At 47.6% G+C, this 18,961-nt stretch overlaps 1 protein-coding gene and 1 pseudogene across 2 annotated transcripts; both read right to left on the bottom strand.

The window, feature by feature from the left end:
• Positions 1-5,001: 5,001 nt before the first annotated feature.
• On the bottom strand, positions 5,002-5,467 carry LOC101419451 (RNA-binding protein 3 pseudogene; annotated as a pseudogene).
• A 9,736-nt stretch (positions 5,468-15,203) lies between these two features.
• Positions 15,204-16,719, bottom strand: HELT (helt bHLH transcription factor). Of its 2 annotated transcripts, none has more exons than XM_071215027.1 (3): positions 16,597-16,719; positions 16,226-16,322; positions 15,204-15,871 (listed from the first exon to the last, which is right to left on the bottom strand). In XM_071215027.1, the coding sequence occupies exons 1-3, from the start codon at positions 16,717-16,719 to the stop codon at positions 15,378-15,380; spliced, it is 714 nt and encodes a 237-aa protein (XP_071071128.1). In that variant the 3' UTR covers positions 15,204-15,377. The 2 variants fall into 2 exon arrangements, with proteins under 2 accessions (XP_071071128.1, XP_058158054.1); XM_058302071.1 differs by having other exon boundaries at positions 15,204-15,874.
• Positions 16,720-18,961: the final 2,242 nt, after the last annotated feature.

Here is an 18,961-nt window from a genome sequence, read left to right on the forward strand (position 1 = left end):
TCATAATCCTGTCATCATAGTTTAGTGATGAAATTTTGCCATGTTTACATTGGGTCTCTGATCTTATACACACATCATTTACATTGCTGAAATCATTATTTTTACATGTCAAGCAAAGTTTTCATGAAGGTGACTGCCTAAAAACCACTCATCTATGGTTGGATTTAGGGTTGCCTTTATTACTATAGGCAATATCCATTATTTGTTCTCAAGTTTGGAAACTGATGATTGTTTTATAAAGATACTATCATTTTTTTCTTTTATAAAGGGTATTTATTTGGGGTAGAAGCTTACAGTTGCCAGGCCATAAAGTGTAAGTACTTCCCTCACCAAAGCCTGTCGCCACGTGTTGGAGCAAGATGGCTGCCAACATCTGCCAAGGTTCAGCCTCCCTCTTCCTCTTAAGGCTCTATGGTCCCAGCTTCTTCCAATATCAGCTGTAGGCTGGCATAAGTCTTGTCCCACTTCTGGGGCTTATTTGTCTCCGGGCTCAGCTGCTCAGGACTCTGGTCTCTGCAGCTAAAAGCTATCAGGTGAACTGCTCATCTCTCTTCTGGGACCTTCTCTCCTTCCTCACAACCAAGCTCCTCTGTGTGCTTTCTTCTCAGGGCTCCAGCCCAAGACTCCCAAGATACTATCATTTTAATTTAAGAGTACATTTTAATAAGAATAGGAATAGTAAAGAACTCTATCTTCTGTCACGTTGTTTCTTTATTCAATTTAACAAGAAAAGAGCCGATCTTAGAGTTAAGAATCTCTAAACAAGTACTGTGTTCTTTTATAGACATTCCTTGAGTCTCAATGCCAAACTCTATATCTGACTCTGGGACTAAAATGAGGCATGTGGGAGGAAGGGCGCCCGGCTTGCCACAGTAGCAAACAGTGCGGCAAGAGGTGATACCGCCTCTGCCCACTGGGCCTAGATAAGGTGACTACGCCTGACTAGGCCTTTACTGCTAGCGGCTGGCCGGCGCTGCCCTCCCCCTTTTTATCTCCCGCCTAGCCCAACATCCGGCCAGCTCTCACTCCCCCTTTCCCCTCCCCTATTCCAAACCTCTCAGCCAGCCCTCGCTATCTTTTCCGCCAGTCCCGCCCATGTTGCCGGCGTACAGTCTGCCCTCTTCCCCGGTGACTGCTTACCTCGGGGCTGTCCATCAGCTTCAGCCTGTCCACTACTGCCCCGTAGCTAGCCCTCCCTATATCTTACTCCTCCCTCTACCCAACCCTATATAACCAAGTGTACTTCCGTAATAAAGCGGACCTGTTCTTGCGCTCAAGCGGTCTCCGTGGTTTTTTCCCCAACCGCGCGTCCCCCACGCCTGGAGAACCGGTGCTCCCCTCGGGAGTACCCCCCGCCGGCGGTTCGGCAGGAGCGAGCCCCCCCCTTGACTCTTGGGCCTGAGAGAGGCTAAGCCCTCCAGCCCGACGGCAGAGGCAAATAATCTAGTGCCCTTTTTTTTTTTTAAGGGTTTTTTTCCCCATAATTGTTAAGATCCACTTTTTTTTTTTATATCCCCCCTTGTGACTTTTTGCATGCTGTCTGCTCTCTGTGTCCATTCACTGTGCTTTCTTCTGTCTGTATTTATTTATTTTATTTCCCCTCCCTCCTTGTGACTTGCTTGCTATCTGCTCTCCATGTCCATTCTCTGAGTGCTCCTCTGTGTTCTTGCTTGTCTTCCTCTTTTTTTGTTGTGTCGCCTTGCTGAGTTGGCCCTCCACGACATCTGCAGACAGGGGGGTGCTCCATGGCGTCTGTGGGTGTGCAGGCAAGCCTGCCTTCACAAGTAGGCCCTGGGACAAGAACCCAGGGCCTCTCATGTGGTAGACAGGAGCCCAACTGATTGGGCCTGAGCCACAGCCACTTCCCCCAGCTAGTGCCCTTGTAAGATGCTCGGTGACAAAGGCAACTTTGATGGCTAGGCTCATGTGTCAACTTGGCTAGGTAACAGTACCAAGTTGTTTGGTCAAGTAAGCACTGGCCTAATTGATACTGTGAAGACATTTCATGGATTTTAAACATCAGTAATTACTTCCACGATCAACTGAAGATATTGCCTTCAGCAATGAGAGATGTCTTATTTAATTTAAAAGGAGAAGTGATGATTTTAGCAGTCAGAAGAGAGAATTTCCATTTCTACTTCAGCCAGCCAGCTCCTTGTGGGGAATTCATCAAAAATCTTCATCAGAGTTCCCAGCTTACAGTCTTCATCAGAGTTCCCAGTTTACAGTCTTCATCAGAGTTCCCAGCTTACAGTCTGCCCTATGGAGTTTGGACTTGTGCATCCCCACAGTCACATGAAAGAATTTTATAAAATGTTATAATATACACAGATATCTCCTGTCAGTTCTTTTTCCCTAAAAACAAACAAACAAAAAAAAAAAACAAAAAACAAGACCAAACAGCAACCATCAAAATAATGCAGGATTATGAAATTCAAATGAACCAATATTGGGCTTTGAACTCTTTTTAGAGAAATCCCATGTAAATTCTTATAAATCTTGATCTCTCTGTCTCTAGTTCTTCATCCACACTGAAACCAGAGTGCTTTCTAAAAAGCATATCCAAATCTTCTGTAGCAGTTTGGTATGGTTATGAATTCCAAAATTAGATATTGGATTATGTTTGTACTCTGGTCTGTACCTGGGCATAAATAATTTATGATTAGTGCTTTGATGGGGCCATGTCATTAGGGCATTAAAAGGCATGGCAAAGGACAGAGGTGAGGTTTTTTGATGTTGGAGTTTTGTTGTTGGATTTTGATGTTAAAACCTTAAGCTGGAGTCCTGGGAAGTAAGCTCACAGAGGAAACAGAAGAAAGCCCCAGGAAGAGAGAAACCCTGAGCCCAGGAAGAAGCAAACCATGGGAAGAGAGGAACCTTGAACCCAGAGAGAAACAAGACCCTGGAAGAGAGGAACCCAGGAAGCCTGAACCTTCACAGATGTTGGCAGCCGTCTTGCTCCAACATGTGAAAATAGACTTTGGTGAGGGAAGTAACTTATGCTTTATGGTCTGGTGTCTGTAAGCTCCTACCCCAAGTAAATACCCTTTATGAAAATCAACCAATTTCTGGTATTTTGCATCAGCACTCCTTTGGCTGACTCATACAGAATTTGGTACCAAGGAGTAGGGAAGTGCTTCTGCAATTACCAAAATGCTGGAATGGTTTTAAAAATGGGTAAGAGGTATTTTTTGGAGGGATCGTGAGATGCTTGGAAGAAAAGACCTACAGTGCTTGGAAGAGACTGTTGATAGCAATGTGGATGCTAAAGAGACTTTTTATGATGCTTTAGAAGTAAATGATGAAACTATTATTGGAAACTGGAGGGAAGGCAATCCATGTTTTAAAGTTGCAGAGAACTTAGCAAGATTAACGCCTGGTGTTTTATGGAAGGCAGAATTTGAAAATGGTGAACCTGGGCATTTAGCTGAAGAAATTTCCAAAGTAAACCTGGAGAATGCGGCTTGGCTTCTGCTTGCAGGTTATAGCAAAATGCTAGATGAGAGAGATATGCTGAGAACTGAACTGTTGGGCACCAAGAAAACAGAAACTGATTCTGGAAATTCCAAGCCTCTGGAAATCAAGCACCTAGATAAAAGTGCTCCATTGGAGGACTTAACTAAACTTGGAACTTGCAAATCAGGATTGAAGATGCAGTTATCTCAGAAAGACTTGTGGAAAGTCTTACTGTCTGATGGCTTGGACCCCTGCTTCTTGAATGCTAAACTAACAAGGTTTTTGAGAAAACTGTATGAACAAAACCACTGTCAGCCTGGAATTAAAAGGACATGGAAAGGAGTGACTAAAGGAGAAACAGTTTTAAGAGGAAAACCATGGAAGCTGAGACCTGGAATTAAGATATTGCCTTGGGCAAAGAGAGGAGCCCCACCCATGTGTACAGAGAGGGTGAGTTTGCCTCAGCAGTTGAAGAGGGTAGATGTTCCCAGCTGATGTTGGGGGAGAGTTTTGCCACCCCAGGGTACAGAAAGGGTGGAGCACATTCCTCAAGGATTATGGTGGATAAGGTCAGAACCCCATAGTTCTGAGAGGGGTGGACCTGTCCCCTATGAATTAGGGAAGGCCAGGTGGTCAACTCGTTGCTCTGAGTTGGTTGAGCCTGTATGTCAAATGTTAGGGGAAATGCTGTCTTCACATCACTGTACTAGGGTTGTTTAAGACTCTAACCCAAAGATTGGGTAAGGTGTGGCAGTCACCACAACACTCTTGGAGGGTGAGGTCTGGACCTTGGCCCACACCCAGATGCATGATGACGGTGGAACCAAGAAAATGGCTGTTGAGCAAGCCGGTGGAAAGGGTGGGTTGCCTTAAGGCACCAAGGAGAAGAAGCCATCATCTTTTATTTATTTATTTATTTTTGATTTGTTTTCAAATTCCATCTTTTTAATCAGCTCCATGAAGGACATCCTAAATACTATGAGACACAACAGAATATTTCTTTCTTCCAGTATTAAAAAAGATGACATTCACAAACATTTTAAAGAAGCTCTTCTATATAATCAGGGTGGTAGTCTTATAGCATAGAGTAAAAAACATCTTTTAGTAGACAGTTCTTGATGGAGATTTCTTGTAGGTACATTCAGAAACTGCTTCCTAACTGTGTTAAGAAAACATTGTGTACAAATTTTTAAAATGTCCCTAGATGCACATTAATTTTTAAAAAAAATCTTCCTGACCAAACTTTTTTGCCAGAACCAATAATCCTGAGAGCCCAAAATTAAAAAAACTAGCAAAAGAAAAATACCCAGACTTTACAATGCCCCAGAATTTGTCTTTAAATGGAAGGGAAAACACATAGAGCTTTTTAAAAGGTCTTTGACAGGCTACGCTGGGAGCTCAATTCAAAAATAGACGTTGGTGTACTAAAACAAAGACGTTTCAGTGCAGCTCCAAATATCTTTATAAATACAGCCATTTGGAAGGACGGTGCTGGATCAGAAGAATTTTTATTCCTTGTGTATCTACGGTATGTGTGCATGCCTCTCAGTTGTCGTAATTGTCTCTGTAATTTCCTCCAGAGTAGCGGCCATAACTGCCCTGGTTTCTGCCACCCTAGTCTCTGACCTTCCATATCCAGATCTGTATCCTCCAGGCCAACTGCCATACCAGCTGCACCCATATCCTTGGTCCCACCACCTCGAGAGTAGCTGCGACCACGCCCATGACCCCAAAGGCGCCCCCTCTGGTTCCCCTGGCTGACTTGCCCGCATGGTCCACACGGATCTGGTGGCCATCCAGGGACTCTCCCTTCATGGCCTGCATGGCATCTGGCATGCTCTGGGCTGGTGAAGGTGATGAAGCCAAAACCCCTAGACCGCTGAGTCTCCCGGTCCTTGACGACGACCACTTCCGAGATAGGCCCAAAGCTGCCAAAGTGGTCTTCCAATGCCTGCTCATCCGTGTTGAAATCGAGCCCTCCCACAAAGCGTTTCCCTTCTTCAGATGACATGGCAGGGAATTCGAGTCCTGGAAATCAGAAAATAAAACAGCCTGATTAACAGCTAACTCCGAGGGACAGAGAGAATCCCATCATCTTAAGAATGACTCTCAGACTGAAAATCAAATGGAGGATGCCCTGCAGGTTTACTGAACTGTAGAGGACCCTGACTCATGTTTCCCTCCCAGTTTCTCCTTATTGTAATGAAAATGTTTATCCTTTGTCTCCATTTGTGTATTGGAAACAGACAAATTGTTTAGTAAGTTGCAGAGGTCTATAGCAGACATGACTTTGCCCCAAGACACACTATTTCTTTAAATTGATTGTGATATGATTTAGTATTTGCATTGTTACTGATTTAAGGTTTTTTCAAATATTGTAATGTCTTTTTGGAATTTAGAGGATGGAGTATAACAATTTGATATGATTATGAATTCCAAAAATAGATGTTGGATAATGTTTGTAATCTGTTCTCTACCTGGGCATGATTAAATTATGATGAGGGCTTTGATTGGACCATGTCACCAAGGGGTGGGGACTCACAGATAAAAGACATGGCAAAGGACAGAATTGAGGATTTTCGCTGTTGGAGCTTGATGCTTAAGCCCTAAGCTGGAGCCCTGGGAAGTAAGCTCAGAGAGGAAACAGTAGCAAGTCCTTGGAAGAGAGGACCCCTGAGCCTAGGAAGTAGCAAGCCCTGGGAAGAGAGGAACTCTGAACCCAGAGAGAAGCAAGACCCTAGAAGAGAGGAACCCAGAAAGCCTGATCCCTTGCAGACGTTGGCCACAACATCTTGCTTCAACGCGTGAAAATAGACTTTGGTGAGGGAAGTATCTTATATTTTATGGCATGGTATCTGTAAGCTCCTACCCCCAAATAAATACCATTTATGAAAACCAACCAATTTCTGGTATTTTACATCAGCACCCCTTTGGCTGACTAATAATACATCTTCCAACAATTCACTGGTCATACTGGACAACCATTGGTTCCTCAAAAGTTCCTTCATGCTTCTGGGCCTTCACACATGTTCTCATGACCTGTTCCTCTTGCTTTCTTTTCTCCCTAATTCACAGTTAATTTCTACACATCCTTTTGGCGTCAGATGAAATGTCACTTCCTCTGCCTCACATAGACCAGTGAGGAGCCTCTGCTCTGGACCCCACTCATCCCCTGCATGTTCCCTTTATCATAAGTCTCTACTTAACTTCACCCCCATTGGACTGTACATCCATCAGGCTAGTGCCCAGCTTGCCTTACTCCCCATTTCCCCAACTCCTGGTTTGTACAGGCACTTAACAAATACATATCCAATGAGTTATGGGGTTTTCCACAGGTTGTAGCGAGGAGCACACAGAAGTACCCAACGATATTGAGAGATGCAGAGCATCAGAGAAAGCTTTCCAAAAGAGGTAATGGCTAGATAAAGAGTACGATGGAATGTTCCAAGTCAAGAAGGAAGGTGAGCAATCTAGACACTGGGACCCCACTGCCCCCTCCCACTCCCCAGATCCTGGGCCTGCTGTCCATCACCATGCAACAGAGAGTGTGCAGCAGGACGCGTGGACGTGAGGGCTGAAGGCCACAGAAGAGGGCATGCCTACAAGGCAGCAGGGCCCTGCTGTCAGAGGCGGAGCACCTGACTCTGAAGCCTGAGGTCTAGTCCCAGACTCTGCCACTTACTGGCTGTGTGGAATTGTAAGGAAAACCGCAAGTGAGGCTGAGCCGCCAGGTCTTCACATCCCCTTTGTGAGATGATGTGCAAAAAAGAAATTCGAAATTATTCAGTTTACGTGTGTGTCTGGACTGTCTTTAAAGGCTGCATTAAAAACTGGTAACAATGATCGCCTCCCAGGAGGGGCACTGGATGGGTAGGGACAGAAGTGGGAGAGAGACTTACTTTCACTGTACGCACTTTTGTTTCTTAAATATTTTGTACCAAACAGTACCTCAGTTACTTAAAACTAACTTTAAAATTAATGCGTGCATATAAAGATTATAAGGAGAAATGTTAACAGTGCTTATATCAGGACGGTAGGATTATAGATTTTTTGTTTCCGCTTTCTATTTTCCCACACATTTCCAGCTTTTTACAAGGAGTAGCTGTTGTTTTTGTTATTAGTTTTTAAAAGTTGTGTATTTTTAAACCCGAATTTTAGAAATTGTTCATTGGAACATCCAACTTTGTTCTGTTTTGAAAGCATGGAGAACCGCAACTTTATACAAGGCAAGTCCAAATCACACTATTCTGAAACGTATGAAAATGTATGGCAAGTGTTTCACGGAATAAAGTGCACTGTTCTGGAAAGCGTATATATTATAGTTCAAATCCTAGCTCTGTCATAAAATAGTTAAGTGATTTTGGAAAAAAATCTCTCTGAGTTATCCCACAGCTGAAAATTAGGATAATAGTACCTGCTGCAGAGGTTACTGTGGAGATGAACTGGAATAACATTGTGTGAACAATGTGTGGGAACACTGTGCCAGGTCAGAGGAGATGTCTCGGGGTTACTTTGGGAAGGATATTGTCCCCTTGTAAATTCTATCAGCCACCCAAACGATATAGTGGTTGTATAAACATAGCTTTAAGACAAGTCCCTCACCCTACACCAACCAGATGCCCACTCTAAATTCCTGCTATTTAGAAATTCTGGCACTGCCCCAATATGTGACATCCAGCAAGCCCTAAAAAAAAAGGTCTGTTTCTTTCATTTTTAATACCTTCCCTGATGTAGACAGAAAATACATCTACTAAAAATCATGACTTATTCAAGAGAAAAAGGGGGGTAACAAACTGACAAGAAAAATTATTGCTCAAAAATTCAATATTGTAAATCCATCACCAATTTAGAAGGAAATTGTTTTAGTATATGTTTTAGTTTCTTTGGCTGCTCAAGCAAATTCTGCAAAATGGGTTGGTTAAAACAATGGGAATTTATTAGTTCACAGCTTTGAGGCTAAAAGAAAGTCCAGATCAAAGCACCATCAGGAAGATGACAATGCTTTCTTCCCAAAGACAGGTATTGTGGGCTGCTGCTCACCAGCCCTGGTGCTTAGCTGTCACCTGGCAAGCCACATGGTGGCATCTCCTGGTTTCCCCTTCTCTTCTGGGGTCCGTTGATGTTCACTTTCTGGCTGCTCCCTCTGCTTTCTCTCTCTTGTGTCTGGATTTCATTCTATTTATAAAAGGCTCCAGTAATAGAATTAAGATCCATCCCAATTGAGTGGGCCACACCTTGACTGAAGTAGCCTCTTCAGAAGGGCCTACTTAAAATGAATTCACACCCACAGGAATGGATCAGGTTTAAGAAAAGGTTTTTTTCTGCAGCACGTGCAGCTTCAAACCACCACAGTCTATATGGAAATCTCATGTGAATTTCAGTTAATAATAACTAGCCATTTTTGGGTAAAGACCATGAGCCAGACATGGTCTCATTTATTCTTCACTTAATCTTCCCAGCAATTCTACGGGATAGGCACACTGTTCCCTGTAACTGCAAGGAACAGAGACACAAAGATGTTAAGTAATTTGTTCAAGGTAGTACAACTAGAAAATAGCAGAGTCAGGATTCAAACCCAAGCAGTCGAGCTCCAGAACCCCTGTTCTTATCATAACACCTCTTAGTGTTGATAATAGTGCCTCAAATAATTATGTTATTAGATTATAAGAATTAAAGTCCAGAAGGAAGATATAAACTGCAACATAAAATTTTTAATAATTTTGTCAGAGTTTCACACCAAGGATTCTAAAGCCATTTCAGAGGCAGATCTTGTATTCGTGGGCACAATGGTGTGTTATACATCTACCTTCACCTGAAGAGAATAAAGGTCAGGTTTTCATTAGAGAAGAGTCCGTAGGTCTGGATGTGCTGACCAATTGTCTAAGAAAAAAGGTACCTCACACTTTTCTTTGCCTCCCAAACAGAGAATTCACAAAGGCCTGGTGTCAAAGAGAGCTCTGTACACCAAAGGAAGGAAAGAAGTTGACGTGTCTGGATGTTGCGTGTGGGTTGTGTCACCTACTGCGGCCTGAGAGGTACACAGGGGCCACAGTGGGAAAACCTCACAAGGACCTTGGACTTTACCTGAGAATAAAAGGAAGCCACCGAAGAAGTTTAAACAAGGAATTTCAGATTTGTGTTCCAGAAAAATCACTTTGGCTGCTATGAGGAAAATTAATTAGAGGAAAGATCAAATGGAGGATGGGAGAAGTGATTGGAGGCTGTGGCCGCTTGAAAAAGGACATTGGCAGCCTGGGCTATGGCCATGGCAGGGGAGGTAGAAATTAATGGGTTCAAGTGATTGGAGGTAAAATCAGTAAGACCTGATGACTGATGGGCTGTGGCATTAAGGAAAAGGGAAGAAGACTGGTCAAAGGGTGAGACAGGCTGCGTGCACCTGGCCCTGAGGGTAGACCTGGAGAGGAGGCCAACTGTTTTCCCTTCTGTTGCATAGAATGCTTTTTCCTGGATTAAGGGCCTCAAAAGAAACCTTCAATTCAGCTGATTTCTGCCCTATAAGAGAAAAAATAAAGCTGTATTTGGGTGAAGGAGAGAGGTAGATAGAGAAGGAAATGAAGAAAGGCAAGGTCAGAAACATTTATGTTTTGATACATTTATATTTATTTGGGAAGGAAGAGTTTATTTGCCCATGATTTTCTCTGGAAGTCTTGACAGAGGGCCTGTAAGAAGCTGGATATTGATTATAGTGACTTCCTTTCCTTCCCAGAACTCAGATCAATTCTTTTTTTTTTTTTAAGATATTTTTAATTATTTTGAAAGATACTTAAATTACACAAAATGTTACACACAAAATATAAGGGATTCCCATATGCCCCACTACCCTCACCTCGTTAACAACTTCTTTCATTAGTGTGGTACATTCATTGCAATTGATGAACACATTTGGAGCATTGCCACTAGGCATGGATTATAGTTTACATTGTAAAGTATACACTATACATTGTAGTTTACACTCTTTCTCACTCAATTCTGTAGGTTATGGCAGGATATAGAACGACCTGTATCTGTCATTGCAATATCACACAGGACAGTTCCAAGTTCTAGAAATGCCCCTATATTATACCTCTTTTACCCATTCCCTGTCTTAAACACCTCCAGGGGCCACTGTCTCCACATCAATGGTATAATTTCTTCCATTGCTAGAATACCAGTAAGTCTATAGTAGAATACCAATAAGTATTCCCCAATTCTATTCCCCATATTTTATTCCCCAATCCTGAGGATTCTGGGATGGTGATGCCCACCCCACCTCTAACTGATAGGGGTCTCAATCCCATATGGCTGATGGATGGAACTCTCTTGCTTGCAGCTGTAGACACTCATGATTCCTTGGTGTGGTGGTTGTCCATCTTCACCTCCTTATTACTTGCCCTGGGTGAGTCCAATGAACTGGAGAGTAGGTGCTGCAACCCCACTGAGGTTCAGGGCCTAGCTGGCACATGGACAGCCCAAAGGTTGAAGTCTCTTAGACGTGTACCTACCAACTCCAGCGCCAACTATAGGTTCAAGTAGAAAGGAAAGAAGAGACTCATGTAAAGAAGTCACATCTGAGTCCAACGCTGTCACACTTGGGAGCACAAACTCCAAAGTAGGGCCCACTGATGAGGCACCAAACTCCAGAGCCATCTGCCATGACCATAGGTCTTGGTGTCTCCAGGACCCTCAGGAGCCCCACTATTTGGAATAGTAACAAGTCAGTCTTAAGCTTGGCAGCTTCCTCCCGAATGAAGATGAGTTTTATTGTGTCATGTCAAAAGTATGATCTGAAGTTAGATGGGGAAAGTAGAGTATAAATCTTTTTACAACAACAACAAAAATACCTTGCAAACTACAGCAGACACCTGATACCAAAAAAATATCAGATGCACCATGAATTCATCACATATTCTCTTCACCCACATTACTTGGTTATAACCTATAGGACTATGATTTTAAATGAAAGTTATTTGGGAATTGTTGTTTCTGAAACTCCAATCATCCAAAGAGTGTATTCAACTCTTCTGGTGTCTCTTTCTGTAATAAATAATCGAAAAGTTTTGAAGATGTTGTATCACTGGTAAATGTTATTTTCATACCTAGGAAGCAGGTAACACAACCATACTTTCCCTAGTTTTAAGAAAGTATCTTTCCATAGCACAAAGGTCCTGCCCCATTACATTTCCCACCACTGTCTCTTATCATTTTAATAACTTTCCCAATATCTCCCATGCCACATTCAGAATACACTGCCTGACCCCTCTCTTCTGTTCAGTTTTAGCTTTACCCACCATAGAGAAAGTTGGTCAAAGTTAATAATGGAACAGATTCAAAGACGCTTATGATTGTTTCTAGGATGGCTTTTTCCTCTGGCCTCAGTGGGCCTACTCATGTGCCTATTTGTTTTTGCAGGAAGACAACCTTGTGTACACACACATGCAGGCATATATGCGTGTCTACCTTCTTTGCTGCACACATATAAAAGTACCCACATTTGAGAGTTTTATGGTGTCTGGTAAATAAGAGGACAAGGGACTGAGGCCAGAAACAAGAGGTCTGGAGAGACCGAATGCAGACATTCAAGCGGTTCAGCACCATGAGCAGTTTATTTAGTCTTTCCACAAACCTTTACTGAGCTCCTACTACTTGCCCCCATATCATCACATAGCCCATTACCAGGCTCCTGGGAATTCTAGACCGTGTTGGGCTCAGGCCCCTGCACAGCAGCCCCTCCACCTTCCTTCCCTGTTATCTGGTACCCCGAGCCCCATACGATGCGGGGCTGTGTTTGTTCAAGGACACTTGGAAGTGCAAGTGAGCTCTGTATTACTGCCCTTCCAGCAGGGTGCCTGCGGTGCCTGGAACTCAGCCTGAGCCCCGCAGAGCCCCAGGGACCAACCCAGAGAACCAGCCAGCAGCTTTGTTCCTCAAGCCTCTGGAGAAAACCTTTGATTTCATGGGGATGATTATTTTTATTCTTGCCCACTCAAGGATGAAGCCCAAGAAACGAGAGGTTACCCCTTTCAGAGGCATCACAATGGATCACCTTCAGCCAAACCCACTGGTTCTTTTTTTATATTTTTATTTTTTTGTTGTTGTTATTTCTGGATTTGGTTTGGCCTTTCTTGGAAACCATTGCTATACAACTTACTTAAAGAAAGAGCGAGGGGATTGGATATAAGAGATTCAGACAGAGAGGAGGGGGATGAGGTGGGGGATGGGGCCTGGGGCTGGGAGGCTGGAAGTAATGTGTTGTAAGAAAAAGTGGAGGAGGAACACAGTAAAATCACAATCTGATTTAAATCAATTGCATTTTGTAGTGACATTTTTACTCTTTTGCAAAATCAAACTATTTCAGGTTTGACTTTTGGCCAAGCCTGGAGAAATGGAACTGAACTTTGGATGAAAGAAAAAGATACAACACACACACACACACACACACACACACACACAGACACACAGAAAAGGGGAGGGAGAGAAAGGGGAGGGAGACTTTTATCCTAAAGTCATTGTAAATCCAAAGCAGGGTTTTATCCTCCACAGTTAAATGAGAAAGAAAAAAAAAACAACAACCCAGGAATACCAACATTTGAGGTACAAAGACTGTCATGGACCAGTGGAAGTTTGCAAAATTATATGTAAATGACCAAAGTTTTTACTGTGGTGGCCCTGGGCATTCCCAAAGCTAATCCCAAAGAGAAAATCTACTTAGCAAAAGAAAGTTTTGTCTAATTTGGTTAACAGTTGAGAAGTGACAAAAATGCCGAATATATTAATAATTTATATTTCCAGGGTAACACTATATCATTAATGCTTCACTGCCAGAGGAATTCAGAGTGGCTTAATGCTCCAAGGAAAAAACTCTGAAAGGCCTTCTTCATAGTCTGTCTCCAGCGCTGATGAAAATGGGTGTAAGACATGTGTTCCAATAATAGGTGCCATCCATCCTCCCACTTTTGCATAATTTGTTTTTATCCCATATTGCTCAATGTATATTTATCAGGAAAGGCCTTCCTGCTCTTATACAAGCTCAGGTGCCGACTCTCTCGTAGGAGTGGAGAATATTTGTTTACATCTCATTCCATAGATGCGTGGTGTCAAGAATCCCTTACATGCAAAACCTTTTCTAAAGTTTATAGGTTTTCCTACCAAAAGATACGCTTTTGAGCTTGACTTTGGGGGCGGTGTAATGAAGTTTTGTTTTGTTTTGCTTGTCTCTGTATAATGGAGTTTGGTGGTTTACAAATTGCAGGTCATCCCATTCCACGACCTCAGCAAACAGTACAGGTCAGCGCTCCTTAAACCCTGTCCAGAGAAATGGAATAAGTTAATTTACCGTCCTCCAGCTAATCTGGGAGAAGAGGAATCACCACAGTTCAGCTAAATGGCCTCTGGAAACACAGTAAAACGTGCTGCGTAATTTTGAACTATTTAGTCAAAGGGCATCAAAGTTAGCGGGAACAGAGATTCAAAGGGGAAAAAATCAATGAAGGGCATGTTTTAAATCCCCACAAACGCAACTTTAGCTGACTGGATACCTTGTTTACTTTTTCTATTTACATAAAAATACAGGGAGGCTTATTTTGCTGTTTGGATTGCCCAAAAAAAACCATAATTTCAGTTTGCTATTTTGTAAACTATTGCTATTTTGTGGGTAAAGCGCAGATGTGACTCGAATGGAAAACTGCGACCCCCTAAAAAAATCGCTAACCATGCCTCCCCTAGACCCCAAACTTGCTTCACCGTATGTACCACGGGATTCTGGGAGGAGCGGTAACAACAACCCAGCAAACACTGCCAGACTGCACCTGCCTCCGCGAGCGTGCCTCCGCGGCGGTGACGGTGAGCGGCGAGGCGCGAAAAGAGAAGTCCCAGGCCGCTGCGGGGTCCCGGGGGCCCTGGAAAATAGACTTTCCGATCAAAACAGAATTCACCGCAGCCCCCAGGCTTCGGGCGGGTCTTCGTGAATCTACAGAGACGAGAGGGATCATCTGGGCCCGGGCGGGGCCTGAGGAAGAGAGCGGAGCGCAACGCTTTCTGTCCTCGCCAGAAAACCTGAGCAGAGAACCCAGCACCTTGAGCCCGCGCCCAGGGCCGGAAGGTGGGCGTCAGCAGGGGAATTACCCCCTGGGGGAGAGCCGATGCGGGCCTCTCGCCAGGTAACCTAGTCCCCCCCCCAGAGTTGGCCTGATCTGTCCCAGGAAGCGACGCGGCTTTCCTGCACCCTCAGGCACACCGAGCAGGATGTCCCAGTTGTCATCGGATGTTGTTTTCAAGCCATTAAGGCATACCGGTGCCTGTTCTCCACATTTACGGGGACGCGGGTGGGGCTGGCAGTGCCGCTCCGCGAGCCCAGGCCTGCGGCTGCGCGCCGAGACCGCCTGCGCCCTGCGCGCGGGCCTGCGGGCTGAGCCTGGGAGGCGAGGCGCGCCACAGCCGGTTGGGGGCGTGAGGCGGGTCCTTCGCTGGGCGTTTTCTGAGCACCAAAGGCCATTTTCCTTGTGGCCACCCTTCCGCGACGCAAATGCCCAAGTTGGGCGCGAGGGGTGCCTGGAGGGAGCCCGGGACGGGGAACTGAATCCCGCCCCCCAGCGACGCCTCGAACATCTGCTTTAGCCCCCATTTAGTCTTCTCTCGACCCCTCAAACCACGCAGCGGGACGCTCCCCAAAGGGCCTTCATCTAGGCTCCTCCCGGCGGGGCACCTCGGAGGGGATGGAACGTGGAGAGGCAGAAAGTAACAGATCCATCTCTGGGTCTTTGTCAGAAAACATTTATTGCGAGGGGGGAATCCTTCAAGACTAAGTCGCTGTTAGTCTTCCCCCACCCAGCTTTTTGTTGGCACAATATTTACAGCTGTACAATATACAGCGCTTCTCCTCGGCAGCGCCCAGAGCGCAGGCGGTTCTGGCCGGCGAGCAGGCATCAGAGCACGGGAGGGTGCTGGGGCGTGTGCAGGCCGAGGGCGCTGGGGTGCGAGTGGCTGAGCAGGGTGAGGTAGTGGCGGTCCAGGCCTTGCACCTGCGCCAGGAAGGGGCTGTGAGGTTGCGCGGGGCTCGCGAGGGGCACCGGCGCGCTGGGCAGATAGGGCAGCGCCGGGCCGCGGGCGGCGCCGTGCGCCCAAGGCAGGGGCCCGGGGGTCGCGCTCTGCGGAAACCCGGTGGCCTCAGCCGGGCCGGGGCCCGCGAGCTCCGGCCCGGCCGGATGCAGCGGGTAGAAGTCCGGCTCCGGGAGCGAAGCCCGCGGAGGGAGGCCCTGCTCGGGGCCCAGGCGGGCCTTGGACTGCAGGAAAGCGAGGATACGAGCGTACTTGGTGTCCTTGGTCTCCATCCGCTCCACCGTGGTGAGGTAATGCACCAGGTTTTTCATGCACTCGTGGTAGCCGTAGTGGAAATAGTTGGCAAACTCGGTTAAAAGTTCTGCTGGAGGGGAGAGAAAAACGACGGAAGGGGTAACCAGGGCGGGGCCTCTGCACCACCCAGAGCCTGAGGCCGGCGCCAGGCACTTCCCAGCACGTTTTCTGGTCGGCGTTCCCATTGGAGACCCGTCCTCTCTCCTCCCCAGGTCGCAGGAGCAGGAGCGAACGCCGGCCTTTTCCTGAAGAAGCCCTCCCCGCCTGGAGCGCCACGTCTCCTTGGCCGGGGCTGGAGAGGTGCCTGCGCCCGACCCCGCGCCTTCCCTCTCAACAGCGCTCCTTCACTCTCATTTCCAAAATCCTGTCCCGGGGCGCGCGCTCCCCCACCCAGGTTCCCCTTTCCCCAACCCCCGCGCACCTTTTTCCCTGCCTCGGGGGAAATCGGCGGAGTGCAGGGCTCTCAGGTATTGAACCGTCATCTCGAGGATCTCCGCCTTCTCCAACTTCCCGGAACTCTGCAAAGGGAGGAAGGACTACTCACAGCAGCCGGGCGGGCGCAGGCCGCACCCTGCAGGCCGGATGTGCACCGTTGTCTCTGGAGATGACTGGCCAGCAGGACCGGCTGGATCCGCTTGGGGACCGCCTGGGGCTCGCCCAGCGCTCCTGCCGCGACCAAGGGAGGAGGCCCCTAGTACCGCCCCCTGTGTCCCCAGACGCCCGGCGCCTCGGCTGACAGTGGCAGCAGAGGGCTCCCCGTGCCTGGCACTGGCCCGGGGCCGCCGACCTCACCTGCTTGGCTAGGGCCATGGGCACCGTCTTGCCCAGCTCGTTCAGGCAGCGGTTGATCCGGTCCCTCCTCCGTTTTTCTATCACTTTGTGGGAAACAGGGGTTCTCTGCGAACAGAGGCTCATACGTTAGGATAGTATTGCCCAAGAAGTCGTCAAAGGCAGGCCCGTAGCTGCGTGCCAAGCATTTTCGCAATCCCCCACGCTGCCCGAGGGTTCGTCCTCGGAAGGGATCCCGGGTCCTCCACTCGGGCCAGATGAGCTCTGCTCCTCACGCGGGCGCAGACGCGCTCCCTTGCCTCCTCCCTACCCTCTCCCGCCGCGCGGCTACACTGAGCGCTAGAGCTTTGGGGACGTGGCCACCAGCCTTCGCGAGTGAGTTCCTCCGGGTTGAGGGCTCTCCTCTCTATATTCCTTCCCCTTCCCACATCACTCGGGATTCCTCCAGACGCCAAGTCCCTTGCGGCCCCGTCCCTGCCATCGGTCCAGCCAGGTGGCGGATCAGGGGAAGAGCCACCTCCACAACCAGGGCGCAGGGGCCATCTGAGCTCAGCCGACTCACTTTGCGTTCCTTGAGCTTGTCTGACATCCTGGTGAGTCCGCGCGCTGGCGAGGAGCGGCGGCCCAGGGCACCGGTCCGCTTTCCACCTCGTGTGCCTCCTCGAGCGTCGCAGGTAGCTTGCAGCCTTCCACCGCCGCGGGGCTGCCTTATAAAGCGGTCATCTAGGGCTCCAAGTGCATTCACGAGTTGAATTATTCCACAGGATTAGGGGAGCTGCGTTTGGGGGATGTATGCATTCAATATCAGTTTTAAAGAAGTTAAAAAAAATAGCAGTCGAGTGGGGCGAGCTGGGGGCAGATCAGCTTTGTTAATCCACGTGGCCCTTCAAAGGACACGTGATAGGCCCGGGAATAACATTTGCATGGCAACAGCCCGGGTGGGAAAAGGAGGCGGTAAAGCCGCCGGCGGGCGAGCGGGCGCAGGCAGCAGCCACCGGCGCCGAGCGCAGGGGCGCAGCGGCGCGGGCACCCGGGGGCCAGGACCCTCGCACAACAGTGTCACCTCCTTTAGTCCCACCGCTGAGTCTCACACGATCGCCTGTTTACAAATCCCAGCAAGCGCGGCGTTCCAGCGCCGAGTGCGTTTTAAAGCCTGTCCAGAGTCATTAGAGTAATTAAGTAAGCCTTTAATAGGCTGTTCCGCCGGGTTCAAGGGAGAGCTCCTGGAGACGGAGGCGCTCCGTTTGTTCCCAGGCTTTTCTCACACGACTTGGTGACACGTCCATCTCCCCCTTTTTTTTTGTTTACACCGCTTTATTTGTCCGGACATCCCGGCAGGTGTGGGGCTGCGGCTGGCACACGAGGCTCCCGCCTCGCTGTCCCCTCCCTCCGGCCTTTGGCACGCGACGCCCCACCCCCCCGCGCCAGGCGGCTTGCTTGCTTTTCTCCCCCCTCTGGCTCTCTCTTCGCGGGGGAAGAGGCTCAATTTGTAGCCTATTATCCTATAGGAAAATGTCCTTTGAAAAGTATGAATCGTTTCATTGGGCTTAATTTTAATAATGCCAGAGGGTGGGGGAACAGAGACAGACGGGCTTGTGTGTGCTGGGGGTGGTGGCACGGTTGGGGGCAACACGGAGAGGAGTGAGCCGAGAAGAAAAGGGGGAATGCAGCTGGCCCCGGCGAGCATTATGCGAGTGTCACCTGCGAGAGGGGGCGCCTACAGACCCCTATTCATTTGCCTAATTTTGGTCAATTTAACAAACTTGAGGAGAAATTATTGTGGCTTTGTCAGAGAGAGTGAAGCCTTCTGATCGAATTAACAGCATGTTTTGATCCGGTAAATGTCATTAGAAAGGGAGAAACAATCGCGCTTAGAGGGCTCTGAGTAATGCGCCCAAGTGGAGACGCCAAAGCGCACGGCTGACAAAGGGAGCAAGTAGCTGCCACAGGCAACTTTTGTGCCCGCCCATCGCCCACGTTTTGACACAAAAAGGCATTATTTCATACTTGAATACGTTTAATCCAACGATTGTCTATTTTCTGCAAACATATTTTCACAGCATTGTTAACTTTTTATGTCCCCCTTTCGCAGGCGCCTTTTCTTAGCGTTTGGGGGCGGGAGAGCGCAGACACTTTGGGCATCAATATTTGTCACTGAAAAGGGCTTCGTGAAGTTAGGGAAGTTGATCTCTTTTTTATGGTTTTAGAGACCGAAAATATCGGGGGAGGAGGAGGGAGGGACGGCAGGAACAAGAAAGAGGGAGGAAATGTGCTGGGCGGGGCCAAGGGGACCCTGGGGGACAGCGGCGGCTGGGAACTCGCCTGGCCGCCTGCGCCTCTGCGGGTAGCCTGGGCCCGGGGCCGGGGA

This window comes from Dasypus novemcinctus, chromosome 1 (assembly GCF_030445035.2).
Source record: "Dasypus novemcinctus isolate mDasNov1 chromosome 1, mDasNov1.1.hap2, whole genome shotgun sequence".
Taxonomy (NCBI): domain Eukaryota; kingdom Metazoa; phylum Chordata; class Mammalia; order Cingulata; family Dasypodidae; genus Dasypus; species Dasypus novemcinctus.